The following is a 27222-nucleotide window of genomic DNA, read 5'->3' as shown; positions in this document are numbered from 1 at the left end:
CGGCGCAGTTGGATAACATCGGCAATTTTGTTTAAGTGCCCCGCCAGCTCGAATGGAAATCGGGACAAGTCCGTTCGAGCACGGCACGACTGGATCTCGAGCACTCTAAATGGATGGCGGGTAAAGAAATGGAAGCGATTTCAACACTGTAGACGTCGCGTGTTAGCCACGCGCGGCTTACAGCTTATGGCCAGATAACTGCGTTGATGGCCAGTGCGCCAGCGGTAACCAAAGGAAGGAACATAACGCGTAGATTGTGATACGGATCGAACTGTCGGAGCGCCGACTTGTTATGCAGGATGGATGTTGCGTCACATGACACGCATTGCGTCATTCGAAAATAGCTGGACAAAATGCCACTCAGTGTGTTCGTGCGATCTGTTACGCCCAGAAAGTGTGGACGCTGGTTAAGTGGATAAGAAAGTCGTGGCTAAGATATATTAGGAGATTGATAGTAATAACAAGCATCGAAGACATGCTTAGCATGGATTTTCTTCAAGTGCCTTGTCCAATCCCCCCAGAAGAAGGAAATCACCATGGCAAAGGCCTCCCTATTCTGAGCTATCCAGAATAGCTCCTATACTCCTCCAATTTCCAATCCAATTGGAGGAGTATAGGAGCTAGATATTTCGAAGCCAGGATAGTTACTTCTCCTAAGTATATATTCTATTTTGCATTTGAGAATCAGAAAAAGTACTTGCCACCATGTAGGAAAAACTATATGCGGAGTTTTCGGTAAACCAGATAAAAGAAGAAAGGAAGAACAGCCCTTGTAATTGACATTATTATTTAAAGCTCTGATGTATTGGTAATCTGTAGATTTTAATAAATAGAACAAAAATGAAAATGAGACCGCAAGGTCCGAAATGCATATCCCTGAATGAGTCGATCATTGCGCCACATTGCCCGGGGCAATTGCCGGCTGTTGTTCAGCGTTCAGAGCTTTGTACTAGCCCAAACTGCGCACAAGTGGTACTGTTATTGCCTTCGAAAGTCCATTACAACTTCCTACCATTATAAACTGGAGTAAATCAAACCCTTTTCGCGGAAGCGGTCGAATCTAGCGCAGTGATTATATTAGCAGAAACCATAGATAATTGCAAGGACCACTTAATGCATTCAGCGCTGAGCACGCCCGTAAAACAGGCATACTTCGATCGCAGCTTTTGCGATTGCGTATATTATAGCATATTAAGGTATTTACCAATCGCAAACTGGAGCACAAATTACAAACGATCGACTTTTCTAGATTGGACTGATTGAATTAAAGCCATATTTGCGTTGTAAATTCGGCGTTTTTTACGGCTTAATTTACTGTCATTGTTCACTTTGCAATCGCCCAAAGCGGTTGAAATAGATTATTTAGAACAGAATTTAACAATGTAAAAAGACCTACAACAAAAGGCTTCTAATGCCTAGGAATTTGTCTTTCTTTGAGAGTAACAGGTGAGCCTTGAAATTTCATGTTACGAGATATGTAACATATCAAAAGTAAATTGAATCAATCATCAACATGGTCCATTGTTGTTCCACCTTCCAGCGCAGACGCCCAGACAATATGAAGCCTGACTTTGAAACGTGAATCACTCACAACACACGCCAAGGTACCCGCTTAATTACGAACAAAGTAGATCGGTCTTTACAAAATTACCGGCCGAATTAAGCGATTAGGTGTTTCGTAATGTAATATGTAAATCTGTACCGCGCGCACGTTCTCCGTGTTTATTATTTGTTGATACCATTGGCCATTCATTCACACCTGATCGACATGTGGGTTTCGTGATCGATGGAACTACTTTATCGGTCTTTGGTGGCCACGGGCGATAATTCCGCTTTGAACAATCGAAAAACTAATGCATAATACGTTAAATTTCTCGTCAAGTAAAAGGACCTTGAATTCTTGACCTAATGGTTTATAATGCCCAACGCTATTCGGCTGTCCAAACTTAAAACACAGTAAGGGACATTTTTTTGAAAAACGTTTTTTTTTGCATTTTATGTGAGTAGATGTATATTATTTAGAAAAATAAAAATTCTTAGTTTTTTGATCCACTTACATTTTTATTAACAACCAACTAGTTTCGGCAACAACCTGTTGCCCTCTTCAGGGTTTAAATTAGCCATATATTAAACCCTAAAGAGGGCAACAGGTTGTTGCCGAAACTAGTTGGTTGTTAGTAAAAATGTGAGTGGATCAAAAAACAAAGTATTTTTATTTCTCAAAATAATATATCAATATGATCCTCAAAGTTAATGCTTTCAATAATCAAAACAAAAGTAGACGTACCCCCATAATGCAGCTAAGTCCTAAGATAGCAATTTTAAAAACGCAGTAAGTACACTTTGGTAATCAAAAGTCTACTTAAATAAAATTTTAAAACCAAGTAAGTCGCGTCGCCAAAATTAAAACGTAGTAAGCGTCTGTCCCTTACTGTGTTTTAAAATTGTCAATGAAATAAAATTGTAAAATTACCCTATTTCAACTTAACGAAACAAACAAAACTGCATTAATCGCTGTCTAACGTTCAATTATAAAGATTAAAGAATATTTTTATATTAAATATTAAATCTGATAATATACCGCATCTTTTGAGCTAATTTTCATTTAGCTCACTCTAATAGTTTTCTTAGGGCACGCTCTTAAAGTGATGAACGCGTTTTTTGGCTCTCCTGTACAATTCGTCTCGTGTCCCTTACTGTGTTTTGATTTTGGACAGCAGTATTGTCTGCGATTAGTGTGATCTCATAAAAAATGCGCAAGCCATGTTGTTGCCGGCAAAAAATATAAACGTTACGATTCCGAGAAATTCATTGCCCATAAAAACTTGTCAGTCCACATTGCTAAATAATACAATAAGATAAAAAAGAAACAGATTATAAAAGCTATTGTTTCATTACAACAACAATCAAAATAGATTGCTTGGTGATAAAACTTATGTATTAAAAAAATAACGTATAATTACTATCTTTAAGTTTTGTCAACATCTGATTTCCATTTTTTGTTAGGTAATTATTTGGTAATGATTGAAAAATGCCGATAAATACTATTATATTAGTGCTGTTAAGCTACTGATCACTATTTTCTACAATTTCGAAACCATAACTTGATATAATGAAATTAAAAGAGAATGAATACAAAAAAGTAGTTTCAATATTGATGAAAACACAAAATGCCGAACCCTCTCCTGGTGGAACGGAAGGTCTGCTGAGAAGTTCCTGATTGGCCCACACTAGATTATCCCTCCTGTTACCAACACAAATTCATATAAAATAAAACATATTCCATTAGCTAGAAGATACAAAAATCCACTAAATGATCTATAAACCTTGTACATAATAAGCAAAGTAAATAATAAATGCAATTCCCATCTAAAAAAATGATGAAAAACGCATACAATTTAAAATGTTGGTGAAATACTAACTCAGTTTTTAAGTTAACAGTTTTAAAAACGGATAAGTTATTTTGGAATAAAGCTTATTATGTTAACTTTTTACCATCAATAATTGTTTCATTATTCACACGAGCAATATTCAGAATTTCAATGTTTCATTAATTTATATATGTATATTAATCGAAGCGGTATGCGAATCAATCTCTATAAATGTGTCTAGGTTGTGGTCCTGTGGTTAGTTTCGCGGACTCTTGAGTCAGAGTTTCTGGGTTCGAACCTACTCTACCACAATTGAATAAATTTTTAATTTTAATAATGAGCCGCTTAGGCTCACAGAAATAGTAGGTATGAATTGTATTTTTTGTAAATAATAAAAACACAAATATGTCTCTGAAAAAATCAAATAAGAAACTGATAATCGTCTTCGGAAATAATTGCATTTACAAACAAAACGGACTCTTTGAAACAAAAATAAATATTAGAATCGCAATCAAAGCTGTCACTTTGTTTAGACATAGATGACTACACACGGATCTTTTACAAGCTGTTTTAGCGAGTGTGATTACATGTAATTGCAAAGCACACCATTCCACGTGTGTAGTAACAGTTCTGTCGCAAACGGCAAACATATTAGCACTCATTTAAGATACTTTTCTAAGAGTGACAATGCCCCTTTGTGAGGCATGGAAACGAGTTACAAACACACGCCGGTAACAATGGGACAATTTTCCGTGGTGCAAACTAGACACACGAAACCGACTAATAACACACTAGTCATAATAAATCAGGGATAACTCTCGCGCATGTGAGAATAGTGACAAATTGATGGGAACATACAACACGCGAAAATAAATTTAAAAGTTATTTATCTCGAACTAATAATTGGCAACTGCGAAACCCGATCAGACGATATAGCTGAATGCATCACAGAGAATGGCTCGAATTGTATCTCATTTAAACTTGTGGAAGTAAAAAAAGTATACAAAAGGACGAATTGAAAACAAAAAGGGTATTCAGAGACCCCTAAATTCAATTTTATATTTAGTTGGAAATAATTAAACGTATTTCAATTATAGCCAGAGGACATTTTTTCCTTACATAACGATATGAAAGCGAAAATGACTACAATAAAACCTCGATATGAAGGACTCTACTCAACGAACTTTGGACGAAAAATCCGGCCAAATGTAAAAAAAATCAAACTCTCCTGTTAACATTATCCACGCTTAATTCAATATCAAACTTTACGCCGAGTGTTCGAGACAATAAATTGATTTTTGTTTGTGTTTTGTATTGTTTATTTACCGATATATCTAAGTACAGTGTTCATATGTACTAGCTAACTTACTATCTAACTAACCATCACGCCGCTTCCCCGCAGGGGCAGGCAGAGAGAATAGAACGCCACACCACTCTGTCTTTGCAAACATTCCTCGCCTCTTCCACGTTCATGCATCTCTTCATACACACCCACCGATTGTTTCGACTCCTCACCTGACCACTTTCAAGTATTTACAAAAGTATAAGTATAAGTATATTTACAAAATAATTTATTGATTTATTTAAAACCTTTTTTTAAATTACGTATTTTCGGTTTTGACGGACACCCCCTGCCCCCAATTAGTCTACTATAACGAAGTTTTACTGTATTAATTTTAATTTACCGGAGTCAATATTTTAAATCACTATAATCTTTGTATTTTTTAGCAATCGCTAAAGGCTGGAGAAGATTTTAACATTTTTTTACGCACAATATGAAATTTTTATTTAAAAAAAAAAATGAGTCGAATATTTATTCAGTTTGTTAGAATTTTGATTTGTCCATTGTCGCCGTTCTGCAGGCGATTACAAAATATACAAGCGGCAATAATACGAGAAGTATAATAGAGTGAGCAGTGTCGATGGGGTCGCATGTATGTCCGCCGGTCGCAACTGGAGCACGAAGTCGCGAGTCGCGAGTCACGACCTCCGGCGGCGGCTGCCGAGAAAGGGAAAACGAAAAATCTCAATAATTTCCAAAGTAAAATCTGTCGGACACTGCTAGAGTAGAGTATATTTCAGAGTACAGCTGACACAGGCGAGCTTTCAAAAAATAAAATATCACTACCCTATTGGTCGCTTTTACCAGAGAACATAAGTTCTTATGAGAACGTATCGTGGGTGTACTGGCAAAAAAAATTAACTCTAAAATCCGTTATTTAAAACCCCTAGCACGAATAAAATATAAAATAATAATACTAAAACCCTTATCCGCACCCCAATGGTGCATAGGGCACTGCTTCATATAAACGCAGTGTTATCTTGATCGTTTACACACGAAGGAAAGGTAATAAGCCCTCCGCTTCAGGTACCAGTCCAGGGTAATATTGAATAAATATTACAGTGAAAAAATCACTTTTATTTATTTGACCCCCCCTGGGAATCGAAGCCGGAACCCCCAAAACGGTAGCCGAGCGTGCTGACCATTACACTACGGAGGCGGACACGAATAAAATACCCGCTATTAAACTTAAAGTTGAATTTTCTTTTAAAACAACATAAATACGACATTTCAAACTACTTTTACTTTATAGTACGTTGAAAACTTTATAATACCGCATCATTAAGTCAAAATTGCATATTTTCGAGTTAACGTTTTTTGCTAGTACATTTACGATATGTTCTAGCTATTTTAGCGAAGGTGTGTGTTACTCATCGTGTCAAGATATTAAACGAATATGCCGACCCATAAAATTAAGCGTAGAAAAGAAAGCGGGCAGACAACAATAGTGCAGGCTGCATTAATTGAAAGCCATATTTTCACTCCATCCGACCAAAAGAGAGTTATTATAATTGCGCGGGCGAAGATCGCAGTCGAAATCTCCGCGTACATACAATAGTGCACCATAAACAGTGCTCAAGAGGCGAGGAGAATCGCCATATTCCAACGAAGGTATTCCCATGACTTGAGGCGCTAATCCTACCTTAGCGAGTGATCAGCTCAGATCTACATCTGACCGATTTAATAGAGGCATTGTTCATATGCACAGGCTCACACGACCGCTGAATTAACAATAAGGTACAATGCGAAGAAAATTTTCACAGATCAGTGAATTTATGGAAATTAACGTAAAGTCACACAAAACGCACTTAAGACGAATAGAATATAAGAGAATTTTAAGAACTCGTAAAGCATAAATAAACCGGTGACCTTAAGGCCCAGCATTCGTTAAGTCGCATTCATTTCACTGGAGACCACCGGGCTAATGTGCAAAGGCAAATAGCCGCAAGTTCAAAACAGTAGTTTTGAGATAAACGCATTTACAGTAAATTTAAAATGATGCTTTTTCGCCAATACATGTATCAAATTAAAAACAATTTTTCTGCTACTTGGATATATATAATATCTCAAGTAAAGGAAAGAGATGGAGCAAAATCTGTGATTGTATATGATAGAGGCCAGTTATAAGAATGCATTGAGCCGTATTACGCCAAACAGCCGCAACTTGAGTTACGGCTAGTTGCCTTTATACATTAGCGGAGAGGTGAGATATTTTTTTTGTTTTTTAGAATATATATAGAAAATATATACATATATATTTTAACTCTTTACCTTTCAATAACTCCTACAATTATTTTGAAAAAAAAAAACTTTTTTTTTCCATGAAAAAACGGTGTTTTAAGAAGAAAAAAATAATTACGTAAAATGTTACCCGGATTTATTTTTGTTAAAAATTAAACAGTTGTATTAAAACCACTCAATGAGTTTTATTTCATTAAACACGACTAGTTCAAAAAACATCTGTTAGTTTTCGAAACTAGTCGTGTTTTATGAAATAAAACTCATTAAGTGATATATTACAAGTGTTTAATTTTTAATAAAAAAAAACATGTCATTCCAAAAAGCCGAATCAATAAATAATATTACCTGGATTTAGAGAATTTTCAATTGCGACTTAACGAATACTGGGCCTTTAGACCATTTCGGTGGTCCATGGCAGAAACGCATTTAACGATAAAACTTGAAAACTTGTTTACCGACGAAGGTATTCGATTTCGAACATCCTGTATAATCCCTTTAGTATCGGATGTCCCGCTTGATTAAAAAACATTTCAAATAATTGTCTCAAAATTACATCCAAATTCTCGAATAATACGACTTTGTTCTTGTTTACGATCGTTACGTTGTCGCAGGCAAAGCGTAAAGTTAAAAGGACAATGATTTTAGTCAAGTTTTGGGTGTTAAAGGATCGAATGTTATTTCGTACGTCGATTTGAATAAACGTATTACCAACATTTTGAGTGTGCCCAAATACATGTTCACAAATCTGGATTATCTCCAATTATAGGAGTATTTTTCATATTATTTTTTTTTTGACATCTCAACATAGATAAAGAAGAATTTGGAAGTCTGGGCATTTACGGGGCTAACGACCGTCAAAAGCTGGTTTAAGTGATCACTTTACACACGTGTAATATTCACCAATTCTTCCCATGATTGTCAAACACACTAATAAAATTCTTGGAACATCTATATATTGTTGAAATTCGAAACATATTGCTTGAATTGACTAGAATTTCAACTGGAGATATCTGTGGTGAGATGAAATAAGCTTTTATTGAGCAGGAACTCTTTCTTTTGTGTATGTGAGGTCCGAATCCTGGATTTTATTCATAAACGTTAGAAATGCCAGAGAATATCCTATTCACTATGATTATTTTAGCTTATAATTTGACCAGTTAATTTATTTAGAACATTTTGAGTGTGTCCAAACATTTGCTCACAAATCTGGATTATCTAAAATTAGGAGTGATTTTGGTTAGGCTTTGAGTGCTAACGGATCGAATGTTTTTTTGTTCGTTGATTTAAATTAACGTAATGTGAGCGTTCGGAATACAAGTTTGCATTTAAATAGGATTGCAATCCGCCGGTTCACGAGTCAGAGGTCAGACGTAACGGCATGGAGGTTGAAAATGTTCGGTCCGGGAGACCTTGCATCGCCAGTCACGACAATCGGTAGTCGGAGAGACAAAAGGATAAAGAAAACGCCGAGTTTTGAGTGGCCATTACAGACCTATTAAGTTCACAACACTTGAGAATAATAGTATTTCTTCCGGCGTGGAATGAGTAGTCATTAATCAAATACGGTCAAGTAGCCCGGGGAGGTTAAACAAACACTTCGACTCGGACAATTTCAAATTCCAAAGCCGAAAAAAATGTATTAACATAAATCGTAATGTAGTTCAAAGCCGTGAGCTGTAAGCATTTGTACCTACGTGAAATCCTTATTCTGCTTTTTCTTATATTTGATCTGAAGATCTGTTTTTTTCATGAAAGTGTCAAATTGGTAAATACGTTTGAAGTATCTATATAATAAATAATAATAAATCCCTTACCGTACCCCAATGGTGCATAAGGCACTGCTTCATATAAACGCAGTGTTATCTCGATCGATTACACATGAAGGAAAGGTGATCAGCCCTTCACTTCAGGTACCAGTCCAGTGTAATATTGAATAAATATTAGAGTGAAAAAATCACTTATATTTATTAAACCCCCCTGGGAATCGAACCCGGGACCTCCGGAACGGTAGGCGAGCATGCTGACCATTACACTACGGAGGCGGACATCTATATTCGATCTATATTCGATCATCTAATTTTTTTTTTTATTCACATAAACGCCCGGAGGGCTTTTACAAGTATAATTCATGCAGGAAAAGCAGATTTTTTACTAGAGTTTAATGGGATAAATTTGTAAGTAATTTCATTTAAGCATGTATAAAAGATATTAAGGGTTGCATTAATGCCATTTAGAGCAATGAAAGACCATTCTATATTGATTATTGAGTCAGAAATTTCACACAAGTTTGTTGGAAGAAATTTAACTTAGTTTAACCTAGTTGGGGATTGTCTTTCTTAAAACTCAAGAATGTTATGTCCAGAGGCGGGTGATAGACATCAGGTGACAGTTCATCAGCCGAGGAAGTAACAGTAACGGATTATTGTAACAATATATAATCGGATCTACCAAACAATAAAATGATTCGACTGCAATCAATGTTAAATGCTAATTTTTGGAATTTCTAAATTCAGACACATCACTGTACTGGTCACGCTTTCCCGAAAGGGTTAAGTATGAACTCTGCCTACTCATGTATAAATCAATACATAATATGGCTCTAGAGTATCTAAAAGATCTGTGTACTCCAGACGAATTGTTTAAAGATTCCTCCTGTGATGTTGACACCCAGCTTTTCTTACATCTCTTGGTAGTCTTCCGGGAAGGCGGTGACCCGGTGGTATCTCGTTAGCCGCAATGTATGGGATTCTTGATTCACCCCTCCTGTTGACACGGTTTCTCCAAAATCTTCATTTTTCTCTGCTCCATCGTGCGACATCTTCGGTCTCATAGGTTCGCCTAATATCTTCGTTCTGAGTCCCTGAGCGTCTTCCCTGAGATATCCCTTAAGACTTTCATTTTGCACACAAGTAATAGTTTTAACACATAATATAAAATGCCCAATACTTCCATATTCCCTTCCTATAAAGTTTTACGTAACTGTTGAAATATCAAAATAAAATTTGGTATTTGAATAAACCTTGCAAGTTTTGTACCGATATTTCTTGGTGGAACTGCATTTTATAGAATAAAATAACAACCATATAATTTTTTCCACATTAATTTTATTTGACCAGCAACCGGGTTTCTTCGTAACCGACATCATCATAATCACCAGTTTGATGATGTCGGTTACGACGAAACCCGGTTGCTGGTCAAATAAAATTCATGTGGAAAAAAAATAGTTGTTATTTTATTCTATAAAACCTTACAAACTGGATTATACTAATATTAAATTAAATAACACGTTAATACTTCAATGCACTCAGTTTTCGCTGGCCGAAAACCGGTATGTAAATAGTATTTTTTTATAAAGTGTAAACACAATTATACTTTTAAATAAACTGGTTTAAAATTTTCAAATGACCATTGCACATTTTGGCATAATTTCTGCCTATAAATAGTTATACATACAAATATATATATCAGACCAGCCTGAATTTGAGAGAGTAATGAAAATGGTTACGAGTTATTTAGTTACTTTTTTATATATTTTTCAAACTTTCTTATTTGTGTTTCAGTCTTGTTAACCTTAATCCCGTGTCCCAAAGTGAGAAATTGAAATCACTCATCGGGAATATTAAATATATATATATGACTTATGTATGTAATATGTTAAATAAAATAAATAAATAATAAAATATTTCAGACGTTTGTTGAAAGTGTCAGAGACGGTGCATTTTATATGATAATCCATTCCATAGGGTGCTAGTCCACTACCCGGAATTTCACCGTCCGGCAGTCCGGTTTTGAAAAATGAAAGCGACTACGACAGTTTAGCGTGATCGAATTTACGCGCCACGTGTTCACGCACCGATAAAGAGCATCGATCCGAAGAAATATGGACTAAATCACAAGCCAATCATCGTTTTAAAACGCTAACTGACATGCCGGACGGTAAAATTCCGTGCAATTCCGGGTAGTGGATAAGCGCCCATAGTCTGCCAGCTTACAAGTGTAATATTCTTTTACAACATTCATAATAACTTTGAGATATCTTTATTTAGGATTTCGCCAATCTTAAAACGATAGAGCTTTATAATAAATGGCCGACGATGCCCATTTGATAATAAAAAATCACCACCGCCAGCTTTATTTGTGTTAAAAATATAATTTCAATGTGAATAATGAGGTCCTATTGTGCTTTCTATGTTAAAAAATAGAGGTGCGGCTTTAAAAGCGTTCGATAGTTATTAATCATAATATCTTATAGCGTGGGCGAGAATAATATGTTTGGAAATTACATTACTGTCGTTATATGTAGTTCCTAGATTTGGAAAAATAGATCGAGCAATAACAAAGATAATTATTTCTAAATTTCCTCAAGAACCTTCTCAATCAAAATTGTAGAATAGCGTGAAGGCAAGGTGAACACTGAACAAAATACGGCTTTAGGCGTCAGTACAGGGTGAAACATTTAACACGAAAGTGAAGAAAAAATCATCTAACAAATTGATAAATTATAATGAAAAATCGTTACAATCATTTTAGTTCGTAAGAACATATATGTAACTGCACGATTCAGTGATTTTTTCAAACGCTTTATCCTACATTATAGAGTATATAGTCTGGTATGTACTCTAGTCGTAAAATTAACAAAAACTTATGGTGATGACTTTGAAGATGAAAATAGTATTTCCATAATCCTACTCATTTTTTTTTCAGTCACTGAGAAAATGCTTGAAATTTCTTATCACAGCTTTATGGTATTCTCGGCGAATTTATAACTTATTTTGGTCATTCAGCGATTAAGGCCTAGATCTCAAGCGTTCAAATCAGAATGCATTCAGCCACGCTCAGGGCTGATCGTGTGCTCACGCTCAATTTAAAAAAAAGGTATTTTGGATACTTAAAAAATATTTACGGAAAAAAAATATTTTTATAAATTATTTTACCTTTCAAACACTTTTTTTCAAGACCATGTAATTATTTCGAAGAAAAAATTATGTTTTCAATTCGAAAACGATGTTTAAGAAAAAAACAATTTACTACCTGATTTAGAGAAGATAAAGTTGTGACTCAGCGAGTACATGGCCTAAAGTATCGAGCCCAATACGAGGTAGACTAAATAAAGTTTGTAGGAATTTAAGAAAAAACATGTTTATAATTTTTAAAAAAATTAAAAATATTTAGATAACTTCAGAAAAATGTTACATCATCGTTCTGGTGGCTAACTGTCGTAAATTATAATTTTGTGCAATATACGTTAGAACTGTTTTATATATATTTTATAAGGATTCGTCACATTTGCATGTGGGTCTGTTCGGTTGCTAGGCGGTGCTGCAGTGTGCAGTATAGCTGCAGTAAGATACGCCCAACCTGCCCAGTCAGATACGTCTCCCGTTGCACTTTCGCAAGACCGGGTGTAGGAGAGAATGTCGCAAAGCTAATGGCTGCCGGCATCGAGTCATACGGCAGGTCGGACTAAAGAACTAAAGGATAACAAAAATAAATAAATCGGAATGTCGCATAAGGGATTTTAAATAGTTATATGCAGGGCTTTTTTTTAAACAGAATAGGTCCCGGAACTCACTTCATGTCAAGCTTTTTACTAAAAAAAATAGTTCATTACAATACCATGTTTAATCATTTTGACGAATTATATAAATGTAGTTTTAACTTATTGTTTCGGCATTCACTTTGTAGTAAGACATGACAAAAATTAAAATGAAAAGCACTTGTTTTTTTACTACTTGAGTTTATTTTATGACGTTTAGATTCGGAAGCCATATTTCCATCTTCATTTACAGTTTCATTTAGACCTGAAGATGGAAGCATAGCTTTCGAAACTAGTCGTCATAAAATAAACTGAAGTGGAATAAAAACAAGTGTTTTTCATTTTAAAATATAAATATAGATTGTAATTACGTATGCGTAAACTTTGTTTAGTCTAATAAATTTTTAAAATTAAAAAAATAAATATGTATTATCCGTGCAAAAAGGTGCCGGAACGCAGTTCCACCGCGTTACATGAAAAAAAACCATGGTTATATGTAATTTTTCTACATATGGCAACATTCGCTAGTTTTTTTTTTTTTTAATCTTAAAATAAAATAAAATCGAATGGTTCATATTTATTTCTAGCTTATTTTTTTACGTAAGATTTTAAAATATAGTGCGCGTTAGGAATACGAGGCATGAAATAATACGAGGTCAAAATACGAGTCACTTCACTTCATTTCCATACACTATAAAAAATAGTAAAACAAATTTATGATGCGAATGTGGTTGGTGATCACCTTTACACACTTGCATCATTCACCAATTCTACCAATGACTAACCATACCACTCAAATTTTTGGAACTTTTGGACTAGATATATTGATCAATTTCTTGACATAGTATACATATTATATATCATACGCCCTGTAAATACATAAATACCCAGACTTCCATATTCTTCTCCATCTGTGTTGAGATGTCAAAAATGTAAAAAAAAGCTGCTAAGTGAAGATAATACAGATTTGTGAACAAATATTTAGACACACCCGAAATGTTGTGATTAAAATGATCGAATCCAAAAACTAAATAATGTAACGACTTCTCTTAAATACTTCGTTATTTAATTCGATCGCCCATGTCTACCATACTGATAGCAAGATAGTGTTACTGTATGAGCCTACAGCCTACTGGTAACGATAAATAATCAAACAAAGAATAAATCGTACATTTTTTACACCACATAAAGTCTAAGGAAAGAATGTTACCCATTCTTGCAACCTAGGCGTCAAAATTGGTCTAAAACCCATTACTTTTTTTTTGCTGAAAACTGACTTCGGGGCATGTCTAATGAGCAAACAGCCGAGCAAAGTTTGGGCGTTTGCCTTTTCGTATTCGAGATAATACGTATCCGGCGCTTTTGTCGTACCGAAACATTCTCCCGTGTCGTTATACCGGGCAAGGCCGTGCCGGTTGAAGGTCGATTTATCTTATTTTTAAATTAATTAATCCGGTCGAATTTAGCCGGCACGACCGAATCCGCCCGAGACGAGATACGAATACGTTATCTGCCCGTGTCGTATCAATGCAGCCGGGGTTGTGCAATCGCCAATCCGTGTTGCAAGCAAACCATGCCGTTTTAAAATTACATTTTTAAAAAAATGTTTTTTTTGGACGCTTACATACTTTTTTAGCGTAGTTATCAAATTTCTCCATACCAGTAATAGGTGTGGTAGAGATATTATTTACATATCCACAAAATAACGTCGTAAATAAAATTGAATAAACAAACGAAAATAATTTCCTGAATTGATTCGACAGTCGCTTTGTAGGAAATTATATCCATTTGTGATTAAAATTTACTTGTTGGGTAATATATCCAAAATAAAACAAGTTTTGTTGGATTATTAATACCCACGTATTAACATACACATAAATAAATGTAGAATTCAATCCAACAAACCTTGTTTTATTTTGGATATACTTATTACCCAACAATTCAATATGGAATTCTACCAACTGTCTGCAGTTACAATAAATAAAATTTACTTGGTAAATACCACTACTTCAAAGTATCGAAATATTCTATTCAAAGTTTATCAATTCGGAGTATTGAAATAGTGGTATTTACCAAGTAAAAGTTGAATTAAAAATTAAAAAAATTGATAAATGATTCAGTAAATGATTCGATGTCACTTTGTGGTAATATCTATCTATTTTTATATGAAATTAACTTGGTTAACTATTAACATTCAATTAACAACTATTTCAAAACATCTATTGTGGACGCATGTTTCGATGAATGCGGCATCATTATCAAACACCGTATGTGAAACTAAAACTAAATTTTAGAGTTGTGCCCTTGGAACGATGGAGAGAGGGTAGAAGCTATTCCTTATTTTTTTATCAGTGCATGTTTCTACTGATAAAAAACTTAACATCTTCACCCCTTTTTCATCCTTCAACGTTCCAAAAGAACAACTCTAAAATTTATAATAAGCTTCACACACGGAGTTTGAAAATGATGCTGCATGAATCGAAACACGTGTCACGATAGATTTTGAGATATATTGATATTTACCAAGTTAAATTTAAAAGAAGATAGAAGCATAGCTTCCGAAAATAGTCGTCATAATAAAATAAATTCAAGTGGTAAAAAAAACAAGTGTTTTTCTTTTACAAGTTAAATTTAAATGAAAAACGAAAAGTAGTTGTTCGTATAATACTTCATAATTGGAAATCACAAGTACCTACGTGTTTTTCTATGAGTTCTAAAATATTATAGTACAATATAATGCAGGACGATCCCGTGCATTGCCCAATATACCATTTAGGTGCAGAGAGAGGCCAAAGAAAAATAAAAATTAAATCAGCTTTTGTACATCCGACATTATTCGTCGAACGTGTCGATATGTATTTATGATTGATTTATCTAGTGATATTATTACTGACCAGTTTGAATTAAATTTATTGTCTTCGTGTTACATATAAAAATATATATCCATAGATAAAAATGTGAAAGGCATTAAAATCCGAATGGTAATATAGCCATACATACCTATATAGATTTAAGACAACAACAAAAAAACAGTACATTTCGCGATGTCAAATGCAAGTATGCAATAAGGTAGAAAAATATATGGGAATCTGACATTCAGAATTCCATGTTTTATTACAATATTCCCATACACTTTTGAAAATCGTATTTAAATACCTATTGAAATTGCTCCTTTACGAGGGAAAAATTTTGATAAAAAATTAGGTCAAAAATCGAAAAACTTATTAGTTTGTTATTTGTTGCGGTGAAAAGAAAGTGATCGATGATTCGCAAAAAATGCACACAATATCGGAGAAATAATTAGTTCAAATTTTACAATCGTAAAAATAATTCAACATGAGAAAGTCTACACAAAACCGCAAACTTACGTTTTGTTTCTACAAAAGTCTATTGTCTAAATTTGCGAGATTAATAAACCCTCTAAAAAAGTCATTAAAATATTTATTTAAAAACAACATTTTTAAAAAAAAATATCCAATTTGATCTCCTCATACACACCCGACTATTATTTCGACTTCTGACCTGCTCACTTTCAAGTATTTTTTTTCTTCTAACCCTTATCCGCACCCAATGGTGCATAGGGCACTGAATCATATCGACGCTGTGTTATCTTGATCTTTACTTACGTGAAGGCAAGGTGATCGCTCCTGCGCTTCAGGGAGCAGTCCAGGGTAATATTTGACAAATATTATTGTGAAAAAATCACTAATATTTTTATTTTCACCCCCCCCCCTGGGAATCGAACTCGGGACCTCTGGCACAGTAGGTAAACACGCTAACCATGACACCATGGAGGCGGACAAAAATACTTTATTATGACGAGTTTTTCTCGGTCTTCTGCTCCTATTTCCAAGTAAAATACAGGTACTCTAAATTTTTACCAATCCATAGCCATAGTAATCAGTGTTATTAATTTAAAAAAAAAAAAAAAAACCTTGCAAAGTTTAGTTTTGTATCTTATTTTCATTCACAGATCGAATATGAGAGCGGAAACGAGCGAAAGACACCCAATGTGGCGTTTTTAACTGTACAAATATAATAAATAAAGAATAATGACCGTTCACAAGATCAAAATCTAGAACGAATTATAGTTTTATGGTAATTACAGGTTTTTGCCGTATATTATGTTGTACGTTGGTCGTGAATTATGGGCGTTTCAAAAGAGAAAACATTGACTGCATTTTCAATAGCCGTTCAGCCGTAAACCTTGGCTGCAGAATATTGCATCGGATTTTCATCAGCTGCTAATGAATCATACAATGATTCAAAATATTAAGAGTTCATTTTTTCGTTCACAATGCTGGGTTTACTACACTTACAACATTTTGAGTAAATACTCCAACATCGAACAACATTTGTGAAAAGTTATTTAGACAGAAAATTTTGTGAATAAAATAATCTAGTCAAATCACAAGCTTAAAAAAATCATGTTTTTACACGTTCTTAGATGGCTCTGGTGAACTCACATGTACAGTGTCATGAGATTAATGAGTTCCGACAAATTCAATTAGTGTCGTTGTCAATCATGGGTGGAATATGGTGAATATATCATGTATGTAAAGTGATCACTTAAACCAGCCTATAACAGGTTTTAAGCCATATAAATAACCATGAATTTCATACTTATCATATTTTTTGAGATATCAGATTTTTTTAATTAAAATTTTACTTGATAAATATCACAATTTTATAAAAATTCTATCGTGACACGTGTTTCAATGCATTCCCCATCATTATAAACTACCGTATTTACCAAATAAAATATTTATATTTAAAATAGGTATCAGAGTGACTACCGAATCAATTTATTATTTTCAAATCACTTGTGTATTCGTATCCGTAAATATTCATTACTGTAAGAAGCAAATTGTCTTTTTGATTACTTTTTTTCTGGTTTAACTATAGTTATTCTTAGCAGTATTACTTTGTAACCTTACTGTAGATGTGAAATAAAGTCTCTTATATAATATTGACAAATTTGCAATATAAATTTCATCCGGAACAAAGTCGCCAATCTTTTTATTCATTCATGCAGTCATTTCATTCGATAGCTATCTTTTGATGTCGCGAAAAGCCAAATTAATGGCGATGCAAAGAGAGGCGAGAAAGATTTATACGTATAAAGAATATGGACAATGTCTCGTAGAAACAGACAATCGATTCGAAAATAATCGAATTATCAAACTGAAACATCGGCAGAGAATGGTTGGGTTTCATGTCTGGTAAGTACTTATACGGAGTTGAATCGTGGACCCTCAAAGGAGGGATTTTGAAACATTGTTCTTGAATCACTAGAACTTCACTAGAGACATCTATTGGTGAGATGAAAAGAACATTGAAACAATTAAGGAATTCAGAAACATTGTTCTAGTGATTCAGGAACATGGCGTTTCTCATGTGTGAGATTATAATCCAGGATTCGGACCTCACATACTAATGAGAGTTTCTGCTCAATAAAAAGCTTCTTTTCATCTCACCAATAGATGTCTCTAGTGAAGTTCTAGTGATTCAAGAACAATGTTTCAAAATTGGTTAATATATATAGAACTTCCAAGAATTTGAGTAGTGCGGTTGTCAATACTGGGTAGAATCGGTGAATGTTACACGTGTGTAAAGTGATAACTTAAACCAGCCTATGACGGTCGTCAGCCCCGTAAATGCCCAGACTTCCATATTCTTCTTCATCTATGATGAGATGTCAAAAAATAAAACCAAACTTAAGTGTCATGAAACCAGTTACTATTTCTAATAAATACATTTGATAATTTTCACGTTTTTAATTGCGTAGTCCGCCCGACGAATGTTTAGTTACTATGTATCTACAAATACAGTTTAGTTGTAAAGGGTTAAAATGGATGCTTAGTTCGCGAAAAACTGATATTCGATTCGTCATGTTCCTAAATTCGGTATGGACCAAAGTCACACATGCCGGAAGACGGCTGAATCGAGCTCAATAACAATATAACGTATTGCGCAAGAGTGTTGCGCGAAATTGATTGGATTTCGTTTTTCGCGCATGCATTGTAAACCAAACTAATCACCCAATTTCAATCATTCTTCACAAACGGCATGCGTATTATAGCTCTTAATGCAATAACGCAATCAACGGTGAAAGTGGAGATAATTAATTGATACATCACAGAGCGCCGATTAATTATAGTGACAGCGGATTCGCCCAAATAATTGCGAATACTAGATAAAATTTAAAAATAAAATATATATGTCCAAATTTCACTTACACACTTTCAGACCTCAACCATCCACATTACTTTTAAATCGATGCCTGAACGTGCATACGCACTAATCAACAGGTATTTTCAAAATTGCAACCTGGCAACCATGGACATAGTGAGACATATTACAGAAAATCGGCCTCACCTTAAGGCGCCGTGATGAATTATAAACAAAAATAACGTGCATACGCACTAACCAACGCGTATTTTCAAAATTGCAACCTGGCAACCATGGGCATAGTGAGAATTGGCAACTTGGCGACATTACCCGCCATGATTAATTGTCACCAAAGTAGTTTGCATACGCACTAACCAACACGTAATTTTAAAGTTGCAACCTGGCAACCATGAATATAGTGAGAATTGCCAACAAGGCGACATTACAGAAAAGTCCCCTCACCTTGACCCGCTATGATGAATTGTAAACAAAAATAACGTGCATATGCACTAACCAACATGTATATTCAAAATTGCAACCTGGCAACCATGGGCATAGTGAGAATCCCCAATTAGGCGACATTACAGAAAATTAGCTTCACCTTAAACCGCCATATTTGGGGGTGAAATAGATGGTGAGAGTGACGGAAGTACAAATAATAGGAAATAGAGAAGGAATCAGAAGTAGGGAAAAGGAGAAAAGCAGCAACGCCTAAGGCGCCCGGGTTGCATACGAGTACCTGGCTTGTCAAGTTAGGTCACGATAAACAGATAGCAATAAAACCTTGATAAAACGCGTCGCGGGCGTAAAAGTGTTAGAAAAAAAACCTAACTTCCTGTATTGCGCAAAGTTCGTGCAATCGAGGTTCTATACAAACCCATTAATGCCGGTATTAATTGGATTAATGTTAATTAATATTGCCTCAGTTTTATTTCATGTCTGAGTTTATAACTGATCGAGAACTAAAATGTAACTAAAATTGATAATTAATTGATGGATTAATTGACGAGGCATGAAATCTTTAAAATTACATATCACTCTCTTATACAATGTACAGCTAATTATGGTGTAAATTACAATACGATCTATGTTGAAAATTTTGTTTTTATCGAGAAGAAAACATGTTATAAACTCATTTTGCAATTAAAACGATTTTATTTACTGAAACGGTTTAAACGTATTTTCAATAACAATATTACATAACAATAATTCATCATATTCTAAACTTATATTATCACTCGAGAGGCGCCGCTACAGCGCCACATAAAATATTAATTCCACTCGTTAGGCGCCCCAGCGGCGCCATGAACAATAAACAAAATAAAAATAAAACCCTTATCTGCACCCCAATGGTGCATAGGGCACTGCTTCATATAAACGCAGTGTTATCTTGATCGTTTACATATGAAGGAAAGGTGATCAGCCCTCCGCTTCAGGTACCAGTCCAGGGTATTATTAAATAAATATTAGAGTGAAAAAATCACTTATATTTATTTGACCCCCCCTGGGAATCGAACCCGGGACTTCCAGAACGGTAGCCGAGCGTGCTGACCATTACACTACGGAGGCGGACAAATAGTCATACATTTTATTGTTTACAAAATCCAATTGGTGCACGGACGGGTTCTTCGTGTTTACTTGTTTCTTCATATATTTGTAAACATAAATAAGCATACTTATCGCTACCTTTCCAAAAAATGATGTACCCTTCTCTTCGTCAGGACAATTACTACACCAGCATTTTGTATAGTTGTGAGTGCGTGAATAGTGCTATAGTAGTGACGTGTAGTATCCTTTGCATGCTGGTGTAATGATTATCCTGACGAAGAGACGGGTACGTCTCGAAACCGGTAGACAAAAATCTCGGTGAGTGGTTATATACTAAATACTAACATTACTTATATCGGTTACTCCTTTCAAGAACGTCATATATAAAAAATCGACAATTTTCAGTTGTGTTTGCGGAATGCCCAGAAAATGTACTATATCCCAGCAAAAGAGGCATATTTTTAACTTGATATTTACCCACTACAGGACAGAAAGTGTTGTTTTTGCATTTTGAAAAAAGGGTATTGTTTAATTATATTTTTAAATATACTAAATATTTTTCAAATGGAGAAAAAACATTCAGGTTTTACCTAAAAAGATCTGTTGCTCAGTAAAAAGTTCAATAAGTGGCTTGATATTTGTTTTTAATACATTTTACTATATTTTTAAACTTTAAAAACGATCTCCTGAAAAATCAAGTTTTAATTTATTATTAGATTAAAACCGATATTTTTAGCTTTTCCACTTTTTTATTTGACCAGCGACCGGGTTTCGTCGTTACCGACATCATCAGACTGGTCTGATGATGTCGGTAACGACGAAACCCGGTCGCTGGTCAAATAAAAAAGTGGAAAAGCTAAAAATATCGGTTTTAATCTAATAATAAATTAAAAATGCAATTCCATCACGAAGCGTCAGTGGATAATATAAATCTATTAAATCAAGTTTTTTTTATATATATGACGTTGTTGAAGGGAGTGAGCGATATATTTGTTAGGATTTTTTTTAAAGTAATACGGTTGGAAGATGAATTCAGTACCCATCGTCATGTCGATTATTAGTTATTAATTTATCAACCGTCTGTTCCTATTTTCTACGCAATGGTTGAAACTGGTGAAATTTGCGGTCATTGTGGGTAATTGTCTATTAATAATGGCCACGATCTGCTGAAAGCGAGGCACAGACTGGTCTGATGATGTCGGTAACGACGAAACCCGGTCGCTGGTCAAATAAAAAAGTGGAAAAGCTAAAAATATCGGTTTTAATCTAATAATAAATTAAAAATGCAATTCCATCACGAAGCGTCAGTGGATAATATAAATCTATTAAATCAAGTTTTTTTTATATATATGACGTTGTTGAAGGGAGTGAGCGATATATTTGTTAGGATTTTTTTTAAAGTAATACGGTTGGAAGATGAATTCAGTACCCATCGTCATGTCGATTATTAGTTATTAATTTATCAACCGTCTGTTCCTATTTTCTACGCAATGGTTGAAACTGGTGAAATTTGCGGTCATTGTGGGTAATTGTCTATTAATAATGGCCACGATCTGCTGAAAGCGAGGCACAGTGTTGAATTACAATAATTATATTTCGCTGCGTCTATGTCCATACTCGAGTCGTGATCATTTCTTCAGAGAAATTCACTTTCGTCTCTGTGTGCGGAATAATAAACCGTCAAACTTACTACCGGTGGCCGTTCGAATAAGGTATTATCGAAATAGAGTTTATTTTGATATTTTATTCGCAAATCCAAGGATGGTTAAACTGTCAAACTTACTACCGGTGGCCGTTCGAATAAGGTATAACCGAAATAGAGTTTATTTTGATTTTTTATTTGCAAATTCAATGATGGTTAATTGTTAGTTAAACGTACAACGAGAAATAAAATACTTACTTACTAAGTTAATATAAGCTAAAATAAGTTACTAAGATATTCACGAAAAACATTTATAGCTTCTTAAAAGATGTTGAAATTTAAGCTATAGTATTTTTTATTTAATATTTGATTTTATCGAATAAATACGTATGTAAATTGTAAGCACATATATTGAAATGATATTTCAGGATATTTGATATGCTTAGTAGTTGAAATGTTTATATATTGTAACTCACGCGCTATGCCTATCTGTGATTTTTTGTTTATATTTTAAATAAATATAAATGAAAACTGAAATCTAAACAAAAATGTATAAAAAAAAATCAAATTTGTATAAAATTTCCTTCTAACAGTATCGTATTTTTTCCAGGCAACCATGTTGAACTGCATCGCGCTGGCGCTCGTGGCGTGCGCGCTCGGCGCCCAGTGCAGCGTGCTCGTGCCGACGTACGTGCTGCCGCCGTCGTCCTTCGTGAAGGGCGCGCGCGACCAGCGCAGCCTGCCCGTCACCAGGACCCTGGCGCGGCTGGCCGGCGGCCACATCAAGCTGCACAACACCACCAAGGACGGCCACCGGACGCCCGACCACGGCAAGAACACGTTCGCCTTCGTCAACAAGGACGCCAGACACCACGAGGACAAGGACGCCAAGTACGACAAGGAGCCCAAGAACTACCCGGTGCACGACGTCAAGAATTACGACGAGAAGTTCGCGGGGGTCGTCGTCAAGACGGAGGGGCAGAGCGTCGGCTGGAACCAGGGTCAGTGGGACGACGGGATGCTCATGTCCAGCGCCGGAAACGGAAAAGAAAAGAAGAACCAACAAAAACCCGAAGTGGACGAAGACAAGAAAACGCTAGCGGATCAAGTGAAAGAAGGAAAGTACGGACTGATCCAAAAGGAGCTGTTTATAAAGACCCCCGCGAGACCCGGCCTCATAAGCTACAATCCCAACCCGGAGACAGAGAATAAAGACAACGCTAGCAATCTAGGCGGACTGAAGGATTCGGAAATCTGGCTGTCGGAAGATCATCTGTTGGTTCTGAGAGGCGGGTCGTATCCCGAGCACGGACCGCGCCACGGGAGTGACGGCGAGGCGTACCCGCCGCTGGACGACTACCAAGCGCCTCCGCGGCAGGTGAAGCTGCCCGCCAAGCCGGCCGTGCCGCCGCCCTTTCCCGTCCGCCTCTCGGACGGCGGGCCGCTCGTATTCCTCACGCCTAATGGCAGCGTTCCGGCCCTACCGCCGGGAGAGGGCTACGGAGGCCTACCTCCTCCGGGCTTCCCTTACCCCCCGTCGGCCGCACCCTATCCGCCCGCGGGTGCCTATCCGGGAGACGCTCCTCCCGGGGGAGCGCCGTTCCCGTTTGCTCCATTCCCATTCCTACCGGGGAACGGCAGCGGCCCGACGTTCCCGGGCAACATAACCGATCTGTACGACGAAGACGACCCGTCCAACTACTACCCGCCGCCCTATAGCTTCTCCTACACCCCCGACAACACGAGCGCCGTCCCGCCCGGTCCTCTAGTGCCGGGAATCATTTTGCCTCCTCCCCCGGACTTCTTCGGACCCCTGGAGCCCGAGACCCCGTCTACCTCCAGTCGGCCGACCGATCATGCCTATCCGCCAACGAGCTCGCCTCCGACAGTGGTATTACGCCCCAAGCCTCCCCAGCGTCCCGCGCCTACCTACCTGCCAGCTCCCAAGCCAGAAGCTGCCTTACCCGACAGTCCGGACAACAGCATCGAAATCATTTCCATTCCGCCGACAAAAACGATTACTATTACGTCGAGACCCATCCAGAAAAAGCCTGAAAAAGTTATTATCATTCCTAAACCGAGTCCTCCGAGAAAAGTGTACTCAACTTCGCCTCCGACAGTCACTCGGCCGCCAACGACTATCAAGATAGTGGAGAAGAAGCGACCCGCGATAACTATTTTAAACAAGCCTTTGAAGACCACGCTGAAACCTGTGGCCGGCGGGCTGTACGACTACCCGGACAAGAGCAACTATCTGGAGACCAACTCTGTAGCGCCCTCTCCGCAACCGTTCCTCGTGTACGGTCCCCCGGAGAGCTCGCGAGTACAGCACCTGTCCGAGAACTACGTCACATCCACCGCAGTACCTCTGAGGGCTTATTACAATAACAATTACGATGATATCTTATCGCAGATCCAGTACACCAGGCAGAGCGCCCCCAACACGCGTATCCAGCCCGAGTTTTACAGTCCGAAGCAAAATGGGAAGTCTGTCGCCTCTTTCTACTTTTACGAAGAACCAATCAAGCAAAGTCAAACTACGCCCGCCCCGCAAACTTACTACGACGGCAGAAATTATTACCAATCTGTCGGAGAGAGCGGGCAGCTGGTCAGAGATGACTACCTTTATAACACGGGCAATCAAGGTAACTTCGTCCCGTCCGCTAACCTGGATTACAGACCTATTCCGAGCAGAGACCCGTCACCTTTCTTTTATGTTCCTCAGCGACAAGGATCCAGAACTCTCACCCAAGAATACTTCAGCATTAATCAGAGTCCCAAAGTACAGAACAGTTATCTTCCTCAACAGCAGCCCCAGCAACAACAGCCACAGAGGCCGTCATCATTTTACGACCAAATAGCGAGCATACAACAAACTATAGACTATTATACGACTACTCGACCGAAAGTAAAGCTGTACCAGCCGAATCCATTCAGAGAAGCGAGACAAAAAGCAAAACCCACAGCGAGACCGGTATACCAATTCAATTACCAAAACAATAATCCTCACCCAGAACAAAATACCTTCCGGGCTCCTAAAATGGACGACTCAGAACCGTTCAGACCGATGATATCTTACAGCAAGCCTTTTAATTACGATACTGATTATTCGACCACGCCAAGAACAATCTTGTCAGAGAGCCCCAGAGTAACGACGGAAAATCCACTGGCTTCAAATTATTTTTCGACGGCGAAACCGGAAGTATACGATTACGAAGATGTTTCTATAAAACAGACAGTCGAAAGAGCGACAAATAGGCCGCCAGTTTTCACACCCACGCCAATAATCAAAGTTCAGAAGCAGAGAAATAATTACGGACCCACAACAAAGAATCCCGTAAATCACGCGTACTACACAAAACAAGAAGAGAGTCTTTTCGACGACATCACGAAGAATTATTTCACCATCTTCGGTCAGAAGATCGAAAATGGCAACAGAGACACACAGGGTCTGGGAGTGACGACTCCCCTGAGGCCCATCGAAGTGAGCACGTTAAAAACGCCCATAAACAATGCCATCAATATACAGTACGCCAATGACGAAGAATCAAGAAACTTCAGACATGAGCAGAAGCCTATTTCACTAGCCGGAGACACGGAAGTGAACTACCGACAGCCCAGACCTCTGGTCAACCCAGAAAGTGAGTTCATACCCATTGTGAATCCGCAAATACAAGCCAAGTACGAAGCGGAACAACAGCTCAAGCAGATCAGGGAACAGCTGTATCAGAAGCAGAGATCTCAGAACGTCGAGGTTATCAAAGCCGAACAGGTCCCGATCAGAGAAGGCCACCAGTTCGCGAGAGACCAACTGGACTACTTCAGATCCTTGGGCCAGCAACCGGGTCAGCAAGGGAACGTGCCCTACAGCCAGAGACAAGTGGCCGAAGGAAGACCGGGTTCTCTGGTTGCCTATAGGCTACCGGGCGAAGGGGCCCATGTATATTTCCTCACTCCGCAACCGGCAAGACCAGAAAACTACAAGTACAGAACTGCGGAAGAAATCTCTACACTTAGCTAAAAAAAAAATTTAAAAATCAGTGATTTAGATCAATAAGACTGCGCTATATGCCGGAAATGTGCAAAAATATTCTACGGTGAAAAGTATTAAGTGTTTCTATAAATAAATATATATATTTAAAAAAGACACATTCTTGGTACAAATAAGTGATATTTAATTAACTATCGAGATGCTGAATTTATTAATGTAATACTAAGTGCCTTAGATTAAATGATGAAAAATTGATGTCGGCCGTAATGTGAGGATTGTATTGCACTAGTCAGATTATTTATCTACGTATAGTGGACAATACGATGGAAAAGCGCCAATGTGATGTAAACGCTATGCTTAAATAGTAATTAAGAATAAATAGGTATATTCATTACATTATGTATCTTTTTTTTTTGCTTCGGAGATATGTATTTAGAATCACCCACGAAATGCCAAGGTTAGGATTTTTAAATATATTATTATCATGTAAATCCGTAGGTTTAATAAAACTCCTATAAATTAAAAGAAATTTGTTATTAGCAATTAGATTTATGTACTGCCAGAAATTCAAATGTAATTAAAAACAAAATTACATCAACATGTAAATACTTGCCTAAAGTGAAAAAATTTGCAACAAGAGAATAAATTTGTCATGCGTTTGTTCTTCTTTATTATAACATTAATCTGTGCAACATGTTATGCAAAAAAAATAATGTAAAAATAGTTGCATATCGTTGGTAGAAAGGGAAAATTCGGTTGTCGGAATTGTCTGTACTGCAGCAAAAAAAAAAACACTATGTTAGACTGAAACATATATTTTTAGATATGCAGCATGTTTTTGATATCCAAATCATTATTTATTGTAACTGGAGACAGTTGGTAGAATTCCATTTTTAATTTTGGATATATTACCCAACAATCCAAATCAATGTTTTTAAAAATATATATAAAAATTACAGTAAAAAATTTATATGCAAATCAATTTGCCATTCTACCGACGCCATTTATTGTCAATTTGATTGGTGTATTCTAAAATATAAAAAAAAAATGAAGAGATGTTATCACAGTTTTATAACATATTGATATAATACATTATAAATGGCAGTCGAAGAGGCAAGGGTCAATATGTTTGCCATATTTCTTTCTGATATTAAAGAAACATATTTAAATAATATAATACTTAATAGATTTATGTCGTTTATAGATTGGGTGCATTAATAAATTTTGACAGCCAACATAATGGAATGTTGTTTATCAGTATTCACGGAGTAGAATTATTGAAATGAATTATTTTATATTTTTTAGATAGGGCTATGAAATTGATTGTATCTTTTGTAAATATTTTCAAAAACTTACTTTGTGAATTGAATAACGATAGCA

The 27222-nt window shown here is 36.5% G+C and overlaps 2 protein-coding genes across 2 annotated transcripts in view; one reads left to right on the top strand and one right to left on the bottom strand.

Annotated features, from left to right (window-relative positions):
- Positions 1 to 26628, top strand: part of LOC148313201 (uncharacterized) — a 67930-nt gene extending 41302 nt beyond the window's left edge. The window contains exon 2 of the mRNA XM_088266792.1: positions 22462 to 26628. Within this exon, the coding sequence (XP_088122918.1) occupies positions 22462 to 25872 (3411 nt within the window). The 3' untranslated portion in view covers positions 25873 to 26628. The remainder of the gene's footprint in view (positions 1 to 22461) is intronic.
- The window catches only part of Naa15-16 (N-alpha-acetyltransferase 15/16), a 219883-nt gene that overhangs the window by 176698 nt on the left and 15963 nt on the right, over positions 1 to 27222 (bottom strand). The gene's annotated exons all lie outside the window — the stretch shown is intronic.

This window comes from Brachycentrus maculatus, unplaced genomic scaffold (genome assembly GCF_059751285.1).
Source record: "Brachycentrus maculatus isolate JH-2025_06_01 unplaced genomic scaffold, ASM5975128v1 h1tg000017l, whole genome shotgun sequence".
In the NCBI taxonomy this organism is placed as follows: domain Eukaryota; kingdom Metazoa; phylum Arthropoda; class Insecta; order Trichoptera; family Brachycentridae; genus Brachycentrus; species Brachycentrus maculatus.
The sequence above is the reverse complement of the archived record's forward strand: the minus strand, read 5'-3'. Positions and strand labels throughout refer to the sequence as shown.